The sequence below is a fragment of the Sphaerodactylus townsendi genome, linkage group LG08 (genome assembly GCF_021028975.2).
Source record: "Sphaerodactylus townsendi isolate TG3544 linkage group LG08, MPM_Stown_v2.3, whole genome shotgun sequence".
NCBI classification, from domain to species: domain Eukaryota; kingdom Metazoa; phylum Chordata; class Lepidosauria; order Squamata; family Sphaerodactylidae; genus Sphaerodactylus; species Sphaerodactylus townsendi.
Window position 1 is genome coordinate 62,630,156 of NC_059432.1, and position 21,785 is coordinate 62,651,940.

At 42.1% G+C, this 21,785-nt stretch overlaps 1 protein-coding gene across 1 annotated transcript in view; it reads left to right on the forward strand.

Annotated features, from left to right (window-relative positions):
• Positions 1-9,516: 9,516 nt before the first annotated feature.
• The window catches only part of SLF2 (SMC5-SMC6 complex localization factor 2), a 55,417-nt gene continuing 43,148 nt past the window's right edge, over positions 9,517-21,785 (forward strand). The window contains exons 1-3 of the mRNA XM_048506037.1: positions 9,517-9,769; positions 18,524-18,567; positions 20,800-21,461. Of these exons, the coding sequence (XP_048361994.1) occupies positions 9,642-9,769; positions 18,524-18,567; positions 20,800-21,461 (834 nt within the window). The 5' untranslated portion in view covers positions 9,517-9,641. The remainder of the gene's footprint in view (positions 9,770-18,523; positions 18,568-20,799; positions 21,462-21,785) is intronic.

Below are 21,785 nucleotides of genomic sequence, written 5' to 3' on the forward strand. Positions count from 1 at the left end.
GTGTACTGTAAGAAACCCTGTCTAGTAGAAAGGAAACCACAAGCCTGAATAACATGTTCTGGGTAACTGTTCTGGGAGGAATTACAAATAAATCCTTCTACAAGACATCACCGTAGTCTTTAGGGAAAGGGGTTTTAGCTGGGACATGGCACCCTTGCTTGTGTTTTATTTTCCAGCAAATGTAAGCAGATTGACTAACTCGACTCCAGTTGTGTAAGCACTGGAGGCACAAAACTTTATAAAATTATTTCAAAGTGCAAGCGGTCTGTAAGACAGAACTAAAAATCAGGGGGGTGTAACATGAAATTTCTTTTACAATAGAGGAAGAAGCTTGTGATTGATCTTGTTTCCTGATAGAGTTATGAAGCTGGAATATTTACAAGGAATAGCAAGATTCAACATGAAAGCTGGCTGTGGTAACAGTTATGGTTTTTGCTATTTGTTTTCTGAACAGTGAAATCAGTTGATGCAAAAGTTGCTTTTCAGCTGTCAGCTACCTTGTTTGCTTTTTATAACAAGGCTTCTCTGTTATGATGCATAATCCCCCCCCCCCCCCAAAGAACATCATCAACAACAGCAACAACAAGAAATTGCTCTGGCTTTTGTGCACATAGATGCCTTTCACCCCAAAAAACTAAGTGAGTTTTCTGGTCTTTTTGTATTTCAGCAGAGCATTGAAAGTAGGATTCCAACAGATGGACTCAAACCACAAACCCATACTATCAAGTCAGGTGAGACAGTAGCTGTATATTGGTTCAAACCTGAAAGGGTTACACTAGTACAAAGCTGCTGTAAAATAGCAAAGATTCTATGGGGAATGTAAAGAACTGGAATGACATCATTTAGAAGAATACCTGGATTCTCAATGAGACAAGTATACAATAACCTCATTGTACAAGTTCTCAGACTTTGAGCAATTACTTTCACTGGTGGGATACAAGATTTTGCCTTCTCTTCTTTTCCCTCCTCCAGAGGTTGAGGATTGCCCATGGTTTGCAGCCTATGAGGTGCCTGAGGGCCTGCTGTTACCAAGAGTTGGATAGAGTTCAATTACCAGAAGTTGGATAAATTTCAACACTCCATTCAACCTCACCCACAGGCTCTTGCAAGGTCTGGGCAAAGTGCTTAGTTGCCATAGCAACAATAGTGTCCCTTCTAGCTTAATTTCTGCTAGATCTACTGAGAAAGTTGGTGATGGCGCCAATGCTAGAGAAGCTTGCTAGGATGCTGCAGCAACTGCCTGAACACATGTTAATCTGCTATAAGTGTGTGTGTGTGTGTGTGTGTGTGTGTGTGTGTGTGTGTGTGTGCAAGCATTGTTCTCATCCCTTGTTCTTGCTAATCCTGCTACGAGATTCTATCCTTGCATCTGGTTTATCTGCCTTCCTGTAATGTACCTCAGCTTGCCTTGATAATCTGCAGCAGTGATCACCACCATAGTGGCCACCATGACATCTGCCAGTCTGTTTCCAGGCACCCACTTTTTCGATGGAATATCCCTTCTGCAAAGCAAAACAGACAATCCCATTTTCCTCCACTTCACTGAACAGGTAGTGGTTCAAAACAGCCCAGGAAAGATGGCCTTTATGTCTGCAGGCAGCAACATATTGAAAATAGCTATCTCTGTCATAAGAGAGAGGATGCTTGGCTTGCAACCTCACCATTTTGTGATTGGACCCATCCCCTATGACATCCATTGTTTTTTGTTCCAAACATTCAGGGAGTGACCATAGTTCAGAGACTGGGGATCCCAGCCAATGTTTCAATTAACTTTGGAGAGATGACTTTGCTGGAAAAGGCCAACCCTGCCACAGTATAGGATCTTAAATACCTCCAATGAACTATCACCCAAGTCCTTGCAGGGTGGATTCATAAACCAATTCCTGACAGCCTTGTCCAACACAAATCAATTTTTTCTGTAACGCTCATCAGATGAACATATTGAACCATCTGCAAGACTGGAAAGCACATGTATGTGTCAGATTCAAGAGGACTGAATAAGAATCAGATGTCAGGACAGAAAGATCCAAGATATGGCCACATTTCAGTGAAAAGAAAAATGGCTTTTTATGTCCCCTGAAGAAGCATTAAGTTTGTTATTAATAGCACAAATCAGATAATCTTTCAGAAGCAATTAGGTCTACGAAGAGGTCAGAAAACTCATCACAAAATGTCATTTCATTCAAACAGTAATTTCCAAATGTTATTTATAGAGTCACAGTCCAGCTAAAGTTCATTGCTACACTGCATCACATTGTTCAGAAATCAATGCAACTCCATTAAGTTTCTGAATCACTTCCCCAAGGATGCCAGTAACATCTGCCTATTTCCCCTTAGTCTTCAGCCAGTCCTCAGTGATTTCAAAGCTCTTTATACAGGAAATGTCAACCATTAGGATACCAAGCAGCTTTCTTCTGAGAGCTGTGTCATGCATTACAAGTTTGAATGCCTGGATATTTTTTTCAGTGTGGTTTAAAAAATGTTGAGGCTGCCTTGAGGCTTTGACAAGAGACATGTCATAAATATGTTTAAGTATTTCAGATTGTGTAATGCTTGTGTATTTGCTCAATCTGTATCTGTTTCAGTCACTACATGTATTTTTGTAACCTCACAGACATGGGCTATGGGAAGCTGCAATTAGCTCTAGATTCTCAGCTCATGGTTCTTGTTTTGTTCACATTATTTTAAAAAAGATGGTTATTGCTGTGCCTATTATTTCCTGTGAAATTATAGCATACTAGCAAGAGCATGCCACTGACAGCTAGAAAAATCAGAAATCAAAGATCACTTTCACTTTCTACTTGGATTTCCAAAAGGCTTTTGACAAAGTTCCTCACCAGAGACTATTGAGAAAACTCAGCAATGAAGGAATAAGAGGGGAAGTCCTCCTATGGATTAAAAACTGGTTGAGAAACAGGAAGCAAAGAGTGGGTGTAAATGGGAAATTCTCACAATGGAGAGATGTAGGGAGTGGTGTCCCCCAAGGATCCGTATTGGGACCAGTGCTCTTTAACCTATTCATAAATGACCTGGAAGTAGGGGTGGGTAGCGTGGTGGCCAAGTTTGCAGATGATACCAAATTATGTAGGGTGGTGAGAACCACAAAGGATTGCGAGGAGCTCCAAGCGGACCTTGATAAATTAGGTGAGTGGGCTAAGAAATGGCAAATGCAGTTCAATGTAGCAAAATGCAAAGTGATGCACATAGGGGCAAAAAATCCAAACTTCACATACACGCTACAGGGGTCAGTGCTATCAGTCACAGACCAGGAAAGGGATTTAGGCGTCTTAGTTGATAGTTCCATGGGAATGTCAACTCAATGTATGGCAGCTGTGAAAAAGGCAAACTCTATGCTGGGGATAATTAGGAGAGGAATTGAGAATAAAACTGCAAAGATTGTCATGCCCTTATATTAAGCCGTGGTGCGACCGCACTTGGAGTACTGTGTTCAGTTCTGGTCGCCACATCTCAAAAAGGATATTGAAGAGATAGAAAAAGTGCAGAGAAGGGCAACGAGGATGATTGAGGGACTGGAGCACCTTCCTTATGAGGAAAGGCTGCAGCGTTTGGGACTCTTTAGTTTGGAGAGGAGACGTCTGAGGGGGGATATGATTGAAGTCTATAAAATTATGCATGGGGTAGAAAATGTTGACAGAGAGAAATTTTTCTCTCTTTCTCACAATACTAGAACCAGGGGGCATTCATTGAAAATGCTGGGGGGAAGAATTAGAACTAATAAAAGGAAACACTTCTTCACGCAACGTGTGATTGGTGTTTGGAATATGCTGCCACAGGAGGTGGTGATGGCCACTAACCTGGATAGCTTTAAAAGGGGCTTGGACAGATTTATGGAGGAGAAGTCGATTTATGGCTACCAATCTTGATCCTCTTTGATCTGAGATTGCAAATGCCTTAACAGTCCAGGTGCTCGGGAGCAACAGCCGCAGAAGGCCATTGCTTTCACATCCTACATGTGAACTCCCAAAGGCACCTGGTGGGCCACTGCGAGTAGCAGAGAGCTGGACTAGATGGACTCTGGTCTGATCCAGCTGGCTTGTTCTTATGTTCTTATGCATTTTCACCCTTTTGGCCTGTCTCAATGGTTGAATCCCCACTGAGAAAATGAATGTAGATACAACCCAGTTTGAAAAGAATCGGAACCTTTCCATTACAGTTTCATGGTCCCCACCGCAGCTTGTGCCCCCCAAGCGATCCTTGTTTCAAGCAACGCAGCAGCAATGCAGGAACCCCCACTCTTGAGTGATCCCACTCTCGCGCAATCCGCTCAGAGGCTATCCTGATTGGCTGCTGCATTGTGTTGGGGCCAGAATTTTTTTATTTTTTTCCTGGTGGAGCCATGTCTGGGCGACCGTATGCAGATTGACTCCACGTGAAAATGGTAAAATGGCTGATTAAAGCAAAGCCCCATTTTCTGTGCAGCTCTGTCCTATCTTATCCACGTAGATACAGGGTTTTGTGCTGCCTTTCATTGCCTTATATTTGCTTACACAGTCAAAAATGTCCCATGTTGCTCTGTGTCCACGTTGCTTCTGGGTACGCGAAATTTTTAAAAAGGCTGTGCGCGGATCATTCACAGCCCACTGCAACCTGATTGGATGGGAGGCTCCATGTCACTCGGAACGGTGGGAGATTCAACCCCCCAATCCTCCCCACTGCTCCCCTCCGATCTGGATTCATCACAGCATTTTTCAAAAGGTCTACTTTCAACCAGGTCTGGGAAAAACACGTGATAACCCGGACAAGGAGCTTCAGAACCGTGATAGTCAGAAAAGCAGTGAGGAGTTTTGCACCAAATCTTGATATTTTGCTTGAGTATCACGCATCTAATCCTCAGTAGGGATTCGATTAATAACTAAATCATATGTGGAAAGGGCTCAGTCTTTAACACGTGCTCCAGTTTCAAAATTTCTAACACTGAAAAATGATGTTGAGCTCATGGAGACATGACAACGTTCAAACATAACTTTTATCCAACATTTAACTGGTGGTGATGGTGTGTGCGTGTGTGGGGCAGTTGCAGAGGCTTGAGGAAAGAAAGTGCACAGCAAATTGCCATGTGAATGTTCTGTTGTTGCTACAAATTCCTCTACTGTGCATCATGGGGATCAGGCATTAGTTTCTAACCACAATAAAGGAGATGGGGAAAGAAGAATGAGCCACTTATGCAAGCCCAGCAATAAATCTAGACTTGAATTAAAAGTGACACCTGAAAATAGCCCATCTGTTTTTCAGATGCTTATGCATTGGTTTACAAATAGAAAAGAGCAAGCAGTACATTTATGTTCTCCTTACCCGCACCTTTCTTAATCTGGTTTCAAGGATCTCCCTGTTTTCTTAATCCATTTTTCTTTTAAAGTGACACACTCTTTCTTCCAGTACATTCAAAGCTTAAAAAAGAACTCCTGATTTACTAGAACTCAAGTTGCTTCTTGTTTGGTCCATTTCACCACTTTGATAAGAAATAGACATATAATAGAGCTACAGTTACAAATTCAGAAAACAGCCTTTTTTTATTATTGGCCTTTTATACTCTACTGAAATGAGAAGACGGCCCAGTACATGACTATCATCGTTGTAGAACTTTATTGAATCTGCTAGTCCAAAGATGCACCAGCTCCATCCTTGCGCCTTTTCTAACAGTTAGCTACAGCATTTTTTAAAATTGAGAAATACTTTTTAATTATTTTAAATTGTTATTTTATGACTTTAGCTTCTAAACTGCTCTTAAATTTTTAATTGGGAACAGAAATTTTGTGGCAGTCTCAACCTTTCTGCTTCAATAGAATGTTTTAAACTCAGCCTGCGAGTTGAAAAGACAAAGAAAATAACTTACCCTTGGGAGCTTCTATTATTCCAAACTTAAGAACTGTGGAACATCCACAGCTAGATCTCTTATAAACTACAAAGAAACAACTGTTTACAAAGCTGAAATCCTAAATATAATAGTTGTTCTTATGCATTGTTTCCAATATTTATGGAAGAACTACTACCTTCTCAAAAGCCATTGTTGTCAATTAGAACTATTGCCATAGTAGAACTAAAGGGAAGTAACGATTGAAACTGTTGTGCATTCTTAACCTTATACCACTCTCTAGTGGACAAGTCAAGGTGTTGAAAATTTTGTGTTCATACAAGTGAACTGTACAGCTAGTGATGTTAACCAATTTATTCCAAGGAATTTTCATGAAATGTGGATTGTAGTTTGAGAAGCATAATATCCCCTCCCATTTCCAGAAGCTGTCTTCAAGCAGTCATTACTTTTTACATTTATGATCTAATGTGAAGCGTAATTTAATTTGGTTCCATCTCCATAGCTAAACCAAAGATAAAGCAATCTCATAGTGTTGTTGCCTACCCAGAGTTGAGAATAGCCATCTTGACTCCAGTCTTCATAGCTTCTAAGATACTTCACTGAAAAATTTAAAAGGAGGAAAATGACACGTTGCTGTAATCAGCAGGCAAAACTGAGCACGTTTGTGTACTACAATCTCTGAAATGGCACCCAGCCGTGATGCCAGCAGAAGAAATGTCTGTGGGAAAGAGAAAATGGCAGGTGGCACAGAGAATCAAACTGAAGCGGCAGAATGGTGGGTGTGAGCAGTGAAAATGAAAGTGAGAACTCTTTACAGTTGGGCGGCAAAAATAAAATATTTTGAAAACAGCTTCAGGAAAAAAAGTTGCTAAGCATTTTCAAAAGAAAACATTTTAAGGAAAAATAAAACATTTTCGAAATGTTTTGAGCAAAAAGCTGTGCAGAAATCCTGCAGCAAACATTTTGTTTTCCGATCTCAAAACATTTTATTTGTGTTGTGCAGAAAGGGTCATGGTCATCATTGTCCAATGATGAATGAATGGAATCCCTATTTATAGGATCAGAGTAGCATCTTTCAATTGATTTAGAATCCAGTCTTTGTAGGGTGATGCCATGAGTCATTCCCTGGGAGACAAGGAATCTGACTAAGAACCAGACAACACCATAGATGTGGAGCTGGCTCATCGAGAGGATAGGCAAGTAACACAGCCAAGCACTTCTCTGCCAGCCAAAGCTGAGCCAGATACAGTACATCTGGGAAAGCCTTCAGCAGCCCCAGAGGAGCTAAATGACATGCAAGCTGTGCAAAATAGGCAAAGGCAGAAGCTCAGTATTAAAAGAAGTGCCTGCAATGCAGCTCGACATGGCAAAAAGCTCTGCAAGCTAGAAACAGCAACATCAGAGGAGGACTGAGTCCTTGCAGGATCCTGGCCTCATTAGCAAGGGCCTCCTATATAAACCCTGTCTCGAGCTTGGCTCTGCCTGGGTGCAATGAGTGTGTTTCACAGGGATAGTCCATGCATGTGATTTCCTGCCTGGTTTCTCTGAACCTTGGTTCCCAGCCTGCCTGCTTGTTTTAAGTCCTCGACTACTTGGACTGCGTGACCACACCTGCATGACCATGTGTTTGGACCACCTGTCAATGCTTGTACCTGCCTTGACCTTGGACTGCCTGACCACACTTGTGTTTGCTGCCTGCCCTGACCTCGGGCTACCTGACATGCTGTAACTGATGTCTGCCAGGAGCACAGCTGATTTCAATGTTTTGATTGAATTAGAAGTGCTGGTGTGAGCACACTGCTAGTCCATGTGATGTCTTCATAACTGTCCATTTGCAGCATTCAGTTTATATGAGACAAGCGCTGTGTCTTCCACAATTTTAGATGGAACCCACTGCACCAGTTCCATAGTTTCCACCCAACATTGGTTCCTGAGAAGGTATGTAGATTCCTAGAATGTCAAAGCAGAGTACAGTTTCTAGGCACCTAACTAGGGTGGGGAAATCCAGGACACGTGCCCTGGGTGCCACATGACTGGGAATGCCCTGCCATCCCTTTGTGAGAAAGGAGGAGGGCTGTCTCTGCATGATGTCCTGCGGGAAGGCTGGTTCCTTTAAGGTGGATGCCACTGGAGAAGCAGAGATGCCTCTTCCCTTGACAGAGGCTCCTTCAGGAAGTTCAGGCTATGCCCTGCCTCTGCTACACCTCCTCCTCTTGCTCTCACCCCCGATTCCTTCTCCCTGTCTTCTTTGGGAAGCTTGGGCTGTGCCCCCTCTCTGCCAGCCATTATATGGAGAGACTGTGTCTCCATCTTGGGTAACATGTCCTGAGCTCCATAAAGAAAACAGGATAAAAATGAGGTAGAGAGACAATATGAGGAATGAGATGGAAACCTGCAGGAGCTTCACAGCAGACCAAACAATGGAAGATTTTCTTCTGCAAAAAGATCTGCAGTTTTGGTTGGAAGAATATCTTGTGCAGTTTGTAGGTGAGGTGGAATTCCCATGGATGGCCAAAAGATGGAGGCCATCCCCTCTGCCCCATAAATAGGGTTGCAAGGAAATGGGAAGCTGGTGGCCACGCAGACTCTAGCAAATGGTAAACCTGTTCCCTAATGTGTGTGTTGGTAGTACTGATGAATCATCATCTAGATAAAAGAAACCCCACATTATTCTCAGTAACATCTTTTTTCATGTTCAAGGATGTTTTTTTTAAAGTGGGAGAGCATTCAAGTTATGTGACACATTCTAAGAACAGTTTTACTGCCATGATCTGCTGTAAGTAGGTTGGCCTTGAACAAGAGCAGAAAACCTTTCCAAGTTACAAACTGGGCTATAGGAAAATCCTGGTGTTCCACCATTTCCTTACGTTGGTTGCAGTCATTTGCTGTGACTTTGTTCCAGTCACATAGTATGAAGGGATGTGCAGATATGTGAAAGGATGACTGCATGATACGTATGGAAAGAGTTTGCTAGGGCTAACTTTAATGCTTTGGTTCTGCTCCCTATTCATTACCACTGGACTTGGGTAGAAGAACCTCTTGATCGCTCATCTCCCACCATGAGGACCATCTCAACTGCCTAATTGGCAGAACCAACCCAGGTGCTTGCAAAGGATGCGTGGAATGTCGCCATGAGGGTAGATTTTTTTTTTTTTGCTTATAAAAATCTTGAGGATTTTCGCCTTGTATCTATGTTTTTTCGCCGTACGGATCCATAATTTTTAGGAGGTGATCTTTATTTATGCAGTTGAGCTGCCATGTGATGGATTTATGAATTGTGACAAAAATCACAGGATCCTTGTGGATCCGAGACCACACGGTACCACTGCGGGGCCGATTTCTAAAGGGTTTGCCCAGCAATTTCGCCCACTCGGTAGTCTTTCTGGGACGTCCTTTCGAGTCCCTCAGACAGTCGAGGACCGGCCGCGAGCACGCGCTATCCTACCAGCCTATTAGAGGCGAAGGCGCCAAAGAACCAACCGCTCTCCCCTTTCCTGCTCCGCGGTCCTGAGAAAAAGAAACGTGCGTGACGTAACGCCGAGGCACCGGAGTATGTTTACGGAGGGCCTGCTCCCAGCAGCCAACCAGAAAAAGAGTTCGGGTTCTCGTCCCGCCTTGTTAGTGTACGTAAGCTTATTAGCAAAACCGTCCTTCCCTCAGTTCGACCAATGGACGCCCGAGCTTGCGAATTCCCCGCCTGTGTGGTCCCCTGACCGGCAGTGTTGTGCTGTGCTATGGAGAACGGAGCTCTCGAGGAGTCCTGTTTGCCTCACCTTAGCGATCGAGGGGTGGTGCCGCTGCTCGAGACATGACCCAGTCCCTCCACAGCAGCCAGAGCAGCGGCGGGGATGGCAGCAGCCTGCGGGGTTCCCTCGGTAGCCCTGCCAGGCTCTGTGGTCAGGTGGCGGGCCGGACAGACGGCGCCAGGAGTGGCAGGTACAGGAGGAGAGCGGTTCCCATCATACGCACCTTCTTACGAACCTGACGTGGAGCTCTAGAGGTGCTTTCAAATGTTATAATGATAATTCTGGAGGGCTTGATGTGCTGGCCTGTTGTAGCTAAATTAAAACGGTTTGAAGACTACTAACATTTTATTCCAGAGAAAGATTTCATGGGGTAGCATCAGACGAAGCGAGGTCAGACCCAGGGATGTTTACGCTGGAGTCAGTTTTGTTTGTCTTTAATGTGATGCAGGATCCTTGCTCAACTTTGTTTCAAATCTTCCCTTTTCGTTTTGATTCTTTTCTGTGTTTCCAATCAGCTCCTTGCTGATCACCCGCGACATGAACTGAATCCTTGGCAGTTTTGTATTAGAACTAATTTTTTTGTATTTAAACAAAAGTTTGTATTAAAAAGAAAGGCCCTTAGGTCTAAACTCTGTAAACTGAAGGAAATAGAATGTATTTACTAGCTGAAATAAGTCCCAGTGTGATCTACTAGGTAGCAAATAGGCTTAATATTGCAGTTTCTAATACATGGAATAGGTCCATTCTGCTTGTGACTGATCTATAAAGCTAAATTCAACTTCATGATTCTGGCTGTGTGTTGTAGCAACCCAGGTGCTTTGCATCTGCAACTCAAACAGGAAATTTGTTCAGTCCCTCAATATTTGACTAATGGATTAAGTTTGGTTTGGCTAGTTAAAAGTTATGGCCCGGAATTTGGAACTTGACTGTATAAATATTGTTATACTGTTACAATACAACCTCCTCATTGGAGTTACTCTTGCCATGTACCAGATTCTTTAGATTTCCATTTGGGAGACAGAAACAAATCCACATATGATTACTGAGATTTATGAGTTAATCAGTTTATTAGCACAACACACTAATACACAGAAATAGGTCAAACAAGAATGTATACAACATCCATGATTATCTGAAGATGCCCTTTAAGAGTTATTCATCCATGATTATCTGAAGATGCCCTCTAATAGTTACTTTCCACACTGGTGGCAAAGAACACAACCATGTTGTCCTTGTACCCAAACTCCTTGATGGTTTTTTCCTGTTAGCCTTTTTTTACTTGTGAGTTCAGGGGTCAGATATAAAGCACCTGTCTGTAGTGAGAAAGTCAAGAATAAGTTGTAATATTCTGAATCAAGTCTCATGTGATAATGGGCATATCTTGTTTCTGGTGTCCAGCCTTCTGCAAGTGGACAAATCAATGTTGAGTTCTCCCTAACTGTACTTTGTACTTTATCCCTTTTTCATCTTGGCATTTTGCTACCCACTAAAAACTTTTAAAATAAGTTCTATAAATTACATGTCTTTCCCTTCCTACAGTATCCATGTAAAAGACTTTCACAGAAGCTTTGGTTAGTTTTGAACCTTAGCATATTTTTGTTCTGATACAGTTCTTCATTCCCAAACACTTGGGTCTTTACAACCGGAACCTTCCAGTCTCTCACCTGTAATGTCTGAACAGCTTAATGTTTCAGCCAAGTTCTTTGAGCATATGAGTAAACCAGACATAAAGAGTTTGGAGATTCTTAGGTTCTATACAAGTAGCATCCAGATTTACAAGTTGTCAGTCCAAATTTTCAGCTGTCCCAAATGCAGTGTTAGTAGATTAGTTGCTAACATTTATTATAACTTTCTATGACTGTAATGAGGGTTGCTTTTTTTTCTGGCCTGTTTAAGTGCTACTCCCATGAAGTAATGGAGCTATTGGTTTCCTAACCACTTTTCCTAGCAAGAGACAAATTTTACTTGGTTAATTTTTGTTGGGTTGTTTTAAAGGCACAAAAGCAGTGCTAGGGCTGTTAGTGACAACCTATGGGATATGTCCTCCCACTTTATTAGAATTCTATTCTAATAAGTCCGTTAGATGTATGCTCTTTCTAGGATGTGTTCAGGCATAAAATTTAATCGTGATTATATAAAAATGTAAATGAACTCAGCTTGTCCCAGGTGTTCATGTACCCGTTTTCCTTCTTCTTATAGTTCAGAATAGGGTAAAGAATTCAAGTTTGAAAACTGACTTCAGCTATCTTTGATGTGTACATTCAAGTGTACAGTGTAACATGTTAGTTTTCTGAGGAAAGAGTGAGAAGGCAAAGAGTGAAGCCCTTCCCCTTGCTCCAGATACTCAAGATCTTTCCAAGGTTTCAGCAGTGGTGGAAGGAGACAATCCTACATGCTCAGAGGTATTTAGGTGATTTAAAAGGTTGTAGTTATACTAGCTGTAAAGCCATTGTACAAATGAGCGCAATGGACTCTAGAAAACAGATGGTGGGTTAACGGCACCTGCTAAGGGGGCCAACCCTTCCTACCTTTCCTCCTCTCTTGGCGCCATGACACCAGCTCCTTGCTGTTCTCCCCTTCCCAGTACCTGTATTTCCACGCAACAGTTAATGGTGCAGTTGTGGCTTCTAGCAGTCATGACTCTCCCACAGGCGCCTAGGCTCCAAAGTGACTCTTTCTCACATTCTTTGGGAAAATGGGAGGAGGGACTGTTTCTGAATAAAGGGGATATTGAAAGCCAGATTCGTCACAACTGACTTTGATAAGCTGGGCGCTTCGTTGCCTTCCAATAAATGCTGCTGATCAACAATACAGAGTTTGATTCAAGGATTGAAACCTAACAATAAGGAAGCCAGGAAGACCGAGACAGAGGCAGACTGCCAAGCTAAGAGACAACCTCAGAGACAGAATCTATAATCCAGTATTGGCTCGGAAGTATTTATGGCTACATCAGGAAAATAAGGGATTCTTTTGGGTAGGGGATGACCCCATGCTGAAACCTGGAAGATGTTATTGGCCTTTTTCTCCTCTGCTGCATACTTTCAGGGCTGCTTGTGCACATACTAGGAGGCTGTTCGTTCAAGTCCCAACCAATCTTACTTCAAGACTTTAGTAGAAATGTAGTATACTTTGTAATATTTCTCTTTAAATTTGACCTGTTGATAAACCTGAATACCAGCTGTATGGAGAGGGGAGCAAGCACTAACCTTCTTTGAACCTCAACTGGCTCTGTTGCTTGGAAAAATCTCAGCACAGATTAAAAACAACAGCCATGCTCTCTTAGTGAAGTCAGTCCCAACCTCTGTCATGTGCTGTGCCTTTATCATAACTCCTTTTGTTTTTTTTTTGTCTCCCCAAGCCTTCTAAAATAATATAGGCAAGGTTCTTGATAAGTGACTGCTGGTAGTAATCTTGTGAGATGACATTTCTGCCAGTGAGGAAGGAGTGACCTTAATTTTTGCATATGCACTGCTTCCTATTTGAGAAAGCGAAACTAATCTTGAACCTAATAAGTATATGCAGCAGAGTTTCATGGTGATAGTTTATTCTGAAACTATGAACCCAGTAGCATCAGCTTTTTGAAAGGCAAGCATGAATATCTTAACTTTTTTTCTTTTTTTTTTGATGAATGAAGATATACCCGTTTCCCCAAAAATAAGCCCTAGCATGATTTTTCAGGATTTTTGAAGGATGCTTGAAATATAAGATCTACTCCAAAAATAAGCCCTAGTTACAGATTTCCCAGCACAGCTGATCTAGTCACAAGGGGGGTACAAAATCATGGGGAAAAAAATAAGACATCCCCCGAAAATAAGCCCTAACGCATCTTTTGGAGCAAAAATTAATATAGGGCCCTGTCTTATTTTGGGGGGAAACACGGTAGGAATCTTGCTGGAATTCTTGTCTCTTTCAGTGATTGTACTGTCAGTAAAGGCTGTCTTCCTAGCTACGTGAGGACATACTTCTTAATGTTGGCATTTGAATTACATTTATGACAATACTGCTGCTATTAAATGCTATTTTGAAGTTTATTTTCCTCTAAACACTTGTAAGATATGGGTCTAAATACAGTTTTAGCTAGATCAGGGGTAGGGAACCTGCGGCTCTCCAGATGTTCAGGAACTGCAATTCCCATCAGCCTCTGTCAGCATGGCCAATTGGCCATGCTGGTAGGGGCTGATGGGAATTGTAGTTCCTGAACATCTGGAGAGCCGCAGGTTCCCTATCCCTGAGCTAGATGTTTAAGTAACATTAGAATCATATCACAGGAGTGGCATTTTATATGATGAACTTTTCTACTCCCTGATCATATATTTTTTATTTTTTGCTCCCTGAAGCCTGTGGTCTTTTGTGTGAGAGTATGCAATACCATAAAGGCTAATATATGCACAAATTGTACTGATATTATATGGCTGAAAGCTTAATCATCTTTGCCTTTATGGTACATTAAAAAGTTGAACAAAAGGAAAGCAAAATATTCATTTGTGTGCCATTTTATTTAACGTTGAGTCACTTTAAGCACAACCAGATAGCACTGGCACAGCTGAATTTCATTGGTGGTATATGGTTGTCAGTGATATGATAATGGTGGATATAATCATTTCAGCTCTTCATTTAATCGTGTTCTATACATATTGTTAGCGTATAGTTTGGGGATAGACATTCCTGGCAGATGTACTGAATAATGGCATGCCTGACTATTTTGCTTGTTGTCAGTCATCATGCAATGCATAAAGGGGAATGGATACACAAGTACTATATAAACAATGTAAAATTGCAATTAGTTTCCAAAAGGCTATCACCACAACCATGTGGTATATTTTAACAAAATAATCAGTTTATAATTGAAAGTTTACAGTAAATCCTGTATTTTCATACACTTCATATATTCATTTCTTCATCCAACATTATATCAAATCAGAAATAAGTACATAATTTTACATAAACAAAGTTTAGTTACAAGCAATTCAAAGTTGCAAAAATGTGTGGTGGGGCTAGTTAACCTTCTGGAAGGTTTCTCAGTTTCTCTGTAGGAAGAATTGGAAAAAAAAGTTGATGCATTTTTATGTCGTATAGGTAGAAGTCTGGTGAGAATAAACTGAAAGAATTCTGTATGAAGGCATAATGGTGGTTGTGTGAGAGACTATTGATTGAAGCTTTCTATAATCACAGGAAGAATGTTGGACGAGACTTCCATCTGCTCTTTTCATTGAGCACTGAAAAGCTAATTCATGTCTTTTAAAGCATGGGATTGGAACAACTCAAAGGGCAATTGTCGTGTTTTGCTAACTTCACCCACTACATTTGCTTTTAATACAGGACTAGCCAACTGGCTTCATAGCACACAGGATGTCTAGAAGAGAACGGTTGTGTCTCAGGACTGGAGCTTGTACTTTGTAGTCCCCAACACTTCCGGGTAAAGGAATTCTAAGCTCAGATGAGATGTTGTGAGAAGACTAATCAGTTCCTTTAATATAAAAGAACATAGCTCCGATTTGGAGTGGAGATGCATGAAAAGGAGTTGAAGGGGTATCATTCTCTGCACGATTTTACAAATTAAAATTGGAATCTTTATATTGTTACAGACCTTCAAAGGAAAAAAAAGGCTTGTGGCCCATAAAGGCTGCTTTTGATTCCCATACTTCCTCAGTCTAAATCAGCACCACACATGATTTCAGGCTGACGTGGAAGCCCTGTGATCTTGATCACATCTAGTCTAACTGTTAGGTGTTGGAGGAGGACCTTGAGATGGATGTTTCTCAAGATTAGTGGTATATTCCATTTGAACAGGCTGAAAGCAAATTGCATTTTGAGTGGGAGTATATGGTTGAGAGTATAGAAAGTCAGCTATGACTTGATTTTAAAAAGTGTTTTTTTCAAATTGCTTGAAGCAGGACCCACCTGCTAAACATACCCTTTTTAGGATCTGCTTGCAACTTAACTCTATGTTCCTTTACCAATCTAACAGAAGACTAGTGCTGTGCTAAACAATACAATTTCCATGGATAGAATTTATAAACAAATAGCACTATTGATCTCAGTTTGTATTCCATAGATAATTGGCACATTTTGCGCAGGTAAACTTAAATTTGCAGTCAAGCTTCCTCTCCTCATTACTGTTCTATACTAGCCTTGCAGCCCTCTTTTGGGATCTAACAAAAAGTTTGAGAACGGCTGGATTATAATAAATAAATTGTGTTTTAATGTAGTAGAATTGGAGGGTTTGCACATATTTTTTCACGTAAAATATTTGTGCTATAGAAGACAGCAAAGCTTTCAGATAAGTGCAACTGTTTTGTAGAAGTTTTGATGGAAGAGAAAATAACTTTGCCCTTCAATTAGACAAATTACAGCCTTGCCAGATGTTAGAATTAATTTTTTAGTGCAGTGTTCTTGATAGTACCAGTCTACTGCCTGTGCACAATATCTTGTCAGCATGTATAGTAAAGATCTGGGCTTTTGTGGATTACTTTCCAGCCCAGATTTCTGCATTCCCAGCTTGGTATTTTCCGTGCTTCGTCATGAATACAAAATCTTTAAGGGACCATAAAGAGTTATCACTTTGGATACTGGAGACTTCTAAAGGTTCCTGTTAAATACTATGAAAAGTCAGTCTCCAGGATAGCAAGGATAAAACCTCAAGCAATTCCAATATAGGTGACCCAAAGTGGCAAAAGAGCTGAGATCTGTGACACTATATAATGAACTATGGTTAGGTGGGTATTGTTGTTGCTGAAGGTAGCTTTACTGTGTTATGATTATGGTTGTACTAGAGTTGAGATCCATTGTACAAACAAATATAATGGGTTTTGAAAGCTGTTGGTGGATTAACAGCATCTTCCAAGGAGGCCAACCCCTCCTGCCTTTCCTCACCCCCCCCCCCGCCCTGCATCACCAGCTCCCTCCTCGTCATCCTCCTCTTCCCAGACACCTGCACTGGCATGCAAGGGGTTAATTTGCAGCCACTAAGGGGGGGGCAACCACTCTTGCCTTTCCTCCCCCTTCAGCCCCATGTCACCAGCTCCCTTCTTGATGTGATTTTGGCAAGTCACACAATCCAGTAATGAAGGAGTTAATGTTGTGCATGCTAATTAGTGAGATCAAAAGTCAGTGATCAGGTAATTGACCTCTATTGGTCAATTAGACCCAGCATGAGATACATGTGGGAGCATGGGATACATGTGGGTCTGCACGTAGACAATAGGTATGTAATCTTTGTTACTCTCTGCACATGCTCACCAGTAGTTTGTAAGCCATGTGATAGTCAAGCAACAGCTAGCTGAATGAGCTAGCTAGCTACTTAGAAAGATATTTCTTGTTTTATATCCAAGTTACCCTTTCCTTCTTTTATTGTAAGTAAACTCCATTTTTCAGTAAGCAACTGCCTCTGCCTCTTTATTGCGCAAACTCTGCTTTATAAGGCTTGTGATATAATTATCACAACCACTGAGATTTGCAACACTTCCCCTCTTCCTAGATGCCTATATTGCCACACAACAGTTAACAGGTTCAGCTTCCAACTATCATGACCTTCTCATGAGGAGTGGCTGATACCAGCACCTGCTCCTCCTCAGGCAGCTTCAAATGGTATATTAACTAGGGTGTTGTGGGTCTTCATTGTTTGGAGGTTATGTTTCTACATCAGTATCCCTATTTGATCAGTGATTCCCTTGATATATGGTAAGAACACCTTCCCTCTGGGTGGCTGTTTATCTTCATTCCTGTGGTTTGTTCTTGGACTTGCGGCTCTTCTGATGTCTGTAGTAGAGTAACCATTAGCTTTCGACAATACATGGTACATTAACTGCAATTATGTATCAGTGAGGGAGAAGGGCAAGTGGCTAACCGCAATATTCCGCTGTTTTGTTTGTGTTGTTTTTTACCCATTCTGTGTAAGCCCTGCCCCTAAGCCATATGTGTGTGGTGATTGACTGGAAGTGAATCATCACCACCACAACTAACCTTTTATATAATAGGATACTTGTGCTCCAGTATGGCAAAGGAGTGATTATGATACAGAAACAGACCACAGTTCTTAAATCAGCTACACTTGCTGATATAAATGCACACACCTGCTCACTAGCTTTCTAAGTTAAGTTCACGCCAGTTCTTAATGATACAGCCTTAAGACATACAAAAGACAGCTAGCCAGGAGGAAACATGTGTATGTTAGTGCAGTCCCCTTGAATGAGCTGATAGAAGTTACTGTGCCTTAAGCTGCAGGTTAAAAAAAGGAAGATACTGCAGCAGTGGCATAGGAGCAGCAGTGGCATAGGAGGTTAAGAGCTTGTGTATCTAATCTGGAGCAACCGGGTTTGATTCCCAGCTCTGCCACCTGAGCTGTGGAGGCTTATCTGGGGAATTCAGATTAGCCTGTGCACTCCCACACATGCCAGCTGGGTGACCTTGGGCTAGTCACAGCTTCTCGGAGCTCTCTCAGCCCCACCTACCTCACAGGGTGTTTGCTGTGAGGGGGGAAGGGCAAGGAGTTTGTAAGCCCCTTTGAGTCTCCTGCAGGAGAGAAAGGGGGGATATAAATCCAAACTCTTCTTCTTCTTCTTCTTAAGTGGGGGCATGGGAACATGCTACCCCATACAACAGGAAGGGAGGAGCACATGAGGTGAACACACAGAGTTCCCTTGGTCTTCAGGCAAAGGAGAAAGAAGGAGAAGAGGGGAACGCTGTTGTCTGCTTTCTGGAACAGTAGGGGGAAGGGCACCAAGGTGAGAGGTAGGTAGGTTGTAGAATGAACTAATGGGCTCTTATACCTTGGACTTTTGTGACAATTTTGCCAAATAGGTTGGCCAGTCATCAGGTACAAAATTGTCAAGATAGGGTCAGAAGAACTGGTCAGTTGTTACAAATTGACCTATCATTTGATTGGCAAGCTCAGCAGTTTAATGGAATAGATACTATTTTAATCTCCATGCTTTTTCTGTTACAGGAACCAGTGTATTACTGATTTCTTCCAGCCAGCTCCAAAACAAGGTAAGCAAGTCTTGTAGGTTTCATCTGCTTCAGCGATATTAGGGCCTGACTGTATGTGATCCTTTTTCCTACAGTAATAGTGGTTTATGTAGGCACAGAAAAACATATATGCCCATATGCACCTACATATGTAAAAATTGTACATATGAATTTTTGCTCTGCAAGATATTCTATATGTTGAAACAAATGCCTGTATCTAAAGTGTAATGAAGAATGAAATGCCACATGAAATGCTGTATGTCATCTAGTAGGTTCTGCACCTTGTATGTGAGCCACGGGCTTCTAAGCAGTGGTGAATCGGCCTGGGGACGGGGTAACCTGCGCAACTAATCTGGTCACGTGGGGGGGCACAAAATAGCCCCCCCACATGACCAGATGCCTTTGTGAAGACGCCTCATCGTCTTCAGGCTCCCCGGCCCCGTCCACATCATGGGAGTGATGACCTGGGCAGGGCTGAGAGAGCCAAAGGGTACGGCATCCAGTGCCCTGTCCCCCCTCCCGGCTTCTGCCCTTCCCAGGCCCTGGGGAGGGCAGGAGCTGGCCTCCTGGAAGGAGAGAGGAGCCCCACCCCATAGCCCAGCTTCTGCCCTCCCAGGGCCTGAGGAGAGCAGAAGTGGCCTCCGGAGATGTGCTTTTATATGCATCGGGGGCAGCGCCCTGCCCCCAAGCCCCATCCCCTGCCTTTGTGCCTATAAAAGCACATCTCCGGAGCCTGGCAGTTACTTCTGCTCTCCCCAGGCTCTGGGGAGGGTAGAAGTAGAAGTTTGGGAACAAAGGAGGGAGGGGAGGGGAGGGGGCAGGGCTCCATCCTGAGCCCCGCCCCCAGGCATGGGAGGCGCCTGGAGAAGGTTTGTCTCCGAGTGCCATTTTTCTCCTATCTGCCTCTGCTTCTGAGCAGTCGGGAAATAGAGCCTATGTGTGGTCTTCATGTTAAAAAAAAATGACCACACTCACAAAAACAACTTCACAGACTTTTTCAATCATCATTATATTTTAACCTGGCAGTCTGTTATTCTAGTAAATGAGTAAAGATTGATGGGGAAAAAGTTGGGCATAAATAACTCTTTAGTCCTTCACATATGTGGACTCTATTTTATGAAGGATCCTATTTCATGAAGGACCTTAACAGTTGCATCCAGGATTACAGTAGCCTAGCTATGAGATTACAAAAGCGTAGATTAGTGTGGCTGGATCACTTTAAGTTTAAGAAAAAGGAATTGACATACTGGTTTGGGAGAATCCAATGAAACTGATGGGCAATAGGTTCCGGGTAGACAAAAGGAAATACTGCTTTACTCAACGAGCAATTAAATTGTGGAATTCACTGCTAGCGTGCATAGTGATGACCATTAGCGGAGATGACTTTAAAAAGGGTTACACAGATACATGAAGAATAGATCCATCAGTTCCTGCCTCCCATGGTGACTGCAGTGATCCTTGGTCACCAAGTGAAATACACCAACCTACTTCTCAAACAGCAAGTCTGGTCTGTGAAAATTTACAAGCTCCTAACCACCTCTGCAAATGCCAGCTCTACTCCATTCAAAACAAGCAAATCCCACAAGCATTATCTGTTTTGTCTGAATTGAGAAAGTCACACAAGAGAGCAGCTACCTTGCAGAGATCTAGACTCAAATAGCATGATTGCAGACTCAAATCTAGACTCAAATAGCATGAATCTAGACTCAAATAGCATGATTGCAGACTCCAGGGCCAAACCAGATGTAATGGGGGGAGATCCATGAATGTGATTCTTTAATGGAAAGGGGGAAGGTGATTGGTTTTGGGGCTACAGTGGGGATTTAATGTTCTGTTCCCCATAACATTTTCCCAAATCCAGTTAGGCCCCTGGAGCTACCATTTACCCTTTGAACTGAACTGAACTATGACATGCATAGTGGTTACAGGGAACCAGTGAGTTTGAGAACATGGCACAAAGGAACCCCTTAGTACTACAGCCAGATCTAAATCCGTCTTCTTCCAAGGATTGCTGTTTGCACTTTAAAAAAACTGGAGAGATCAGTTCATAGATTTCCAACAGGAAGGAAGAAATGTCTAGCTACAGCCTCTGAAGTGAGATCTGATTGTCCACATAAAGGAACATATATCAAAATACATTTCAGAACTTCTCACAAATAACAATATAGCTGGTTGGAATCCCAGGAGCAATGTTTTTCTAATTGAGTATTTCATTAACTTTTTGCTTTGTTTCTCTTATTTTTGCTAATGAAGATCATGCTGTGTTATGTAGTCCAGGCAAAAAAAATGAGAAAGTTGGGCTTCCAGTCTCACGTGCAAATCATCCTAGAAGAAATGTATATTCTCCAAAGCGAAATAGAAGGAAGAAATTTCCACTTCCACCACCAGATCGAAGCCCCATAATGGATGCATTTTTCAAAGGTGCCAAGATGGAGAAAAAAGGCAATTCAAATGACGGTGGAGCTTCTATAACCATGAGAGCCACATATCCAAAAGTTGTGGTCCGGAAACTCTTTATATCAGAAAGCTCTCCAGACAGTTCCTTCAGAGACGATGTTTGTTTGAGGGACCTGGAAAAGAGTGAAAAATGTCCTCTTCCAACAAGAACACCATTAGTAGAGAACAGTAGAGAATGTAAAATGGAATATATGGATTTAGACATAATCAGTTCTGGCTTGAACAAATGGGCTTCAGCATCAGAAAATGACATCTTGAGAAAGGAAAGCCATATATCCTGGTGCCAAAAAGCAGGTTGTTTCAAGACACTACAATCCAGCCCAGCCAGTGCTTCACATCCTTCATCCCTAGAAACCCCTGACAGTAGTAAACAAGTGAAAAAAGAAAAGAGGACACTATTTAAACAGCAGACTTCTGGCTCTGTAAAGAAGTCCTTGGCAACTAATGTGTCTCAGCAGGTATGTTTAAAGGGGACAGTAAGGACCCAAGCAGTAAAGATTCTATGCACTATGCTTTTTCATAGCAGGCAGTGTTGTAAATAATAAATATAGTAATTAGTGAAGTATTGATTGGGAAACTTTTCTAGTACCCTGAATGATTCGAGTGATTGAAGATGCTCCAGTCTAAGGTAGGTACTTCAGTAGGTACTTCATCATGATGGATGGATGTGTCTAACATCTCACATCCATAACAAGTAAACCTGTATGGTCTTGGGTCTTCATTCCTTCAATGTGTTGAATAAAGTGGATGGTGTCTCAGATGAATATGCAGAATTTCTAACA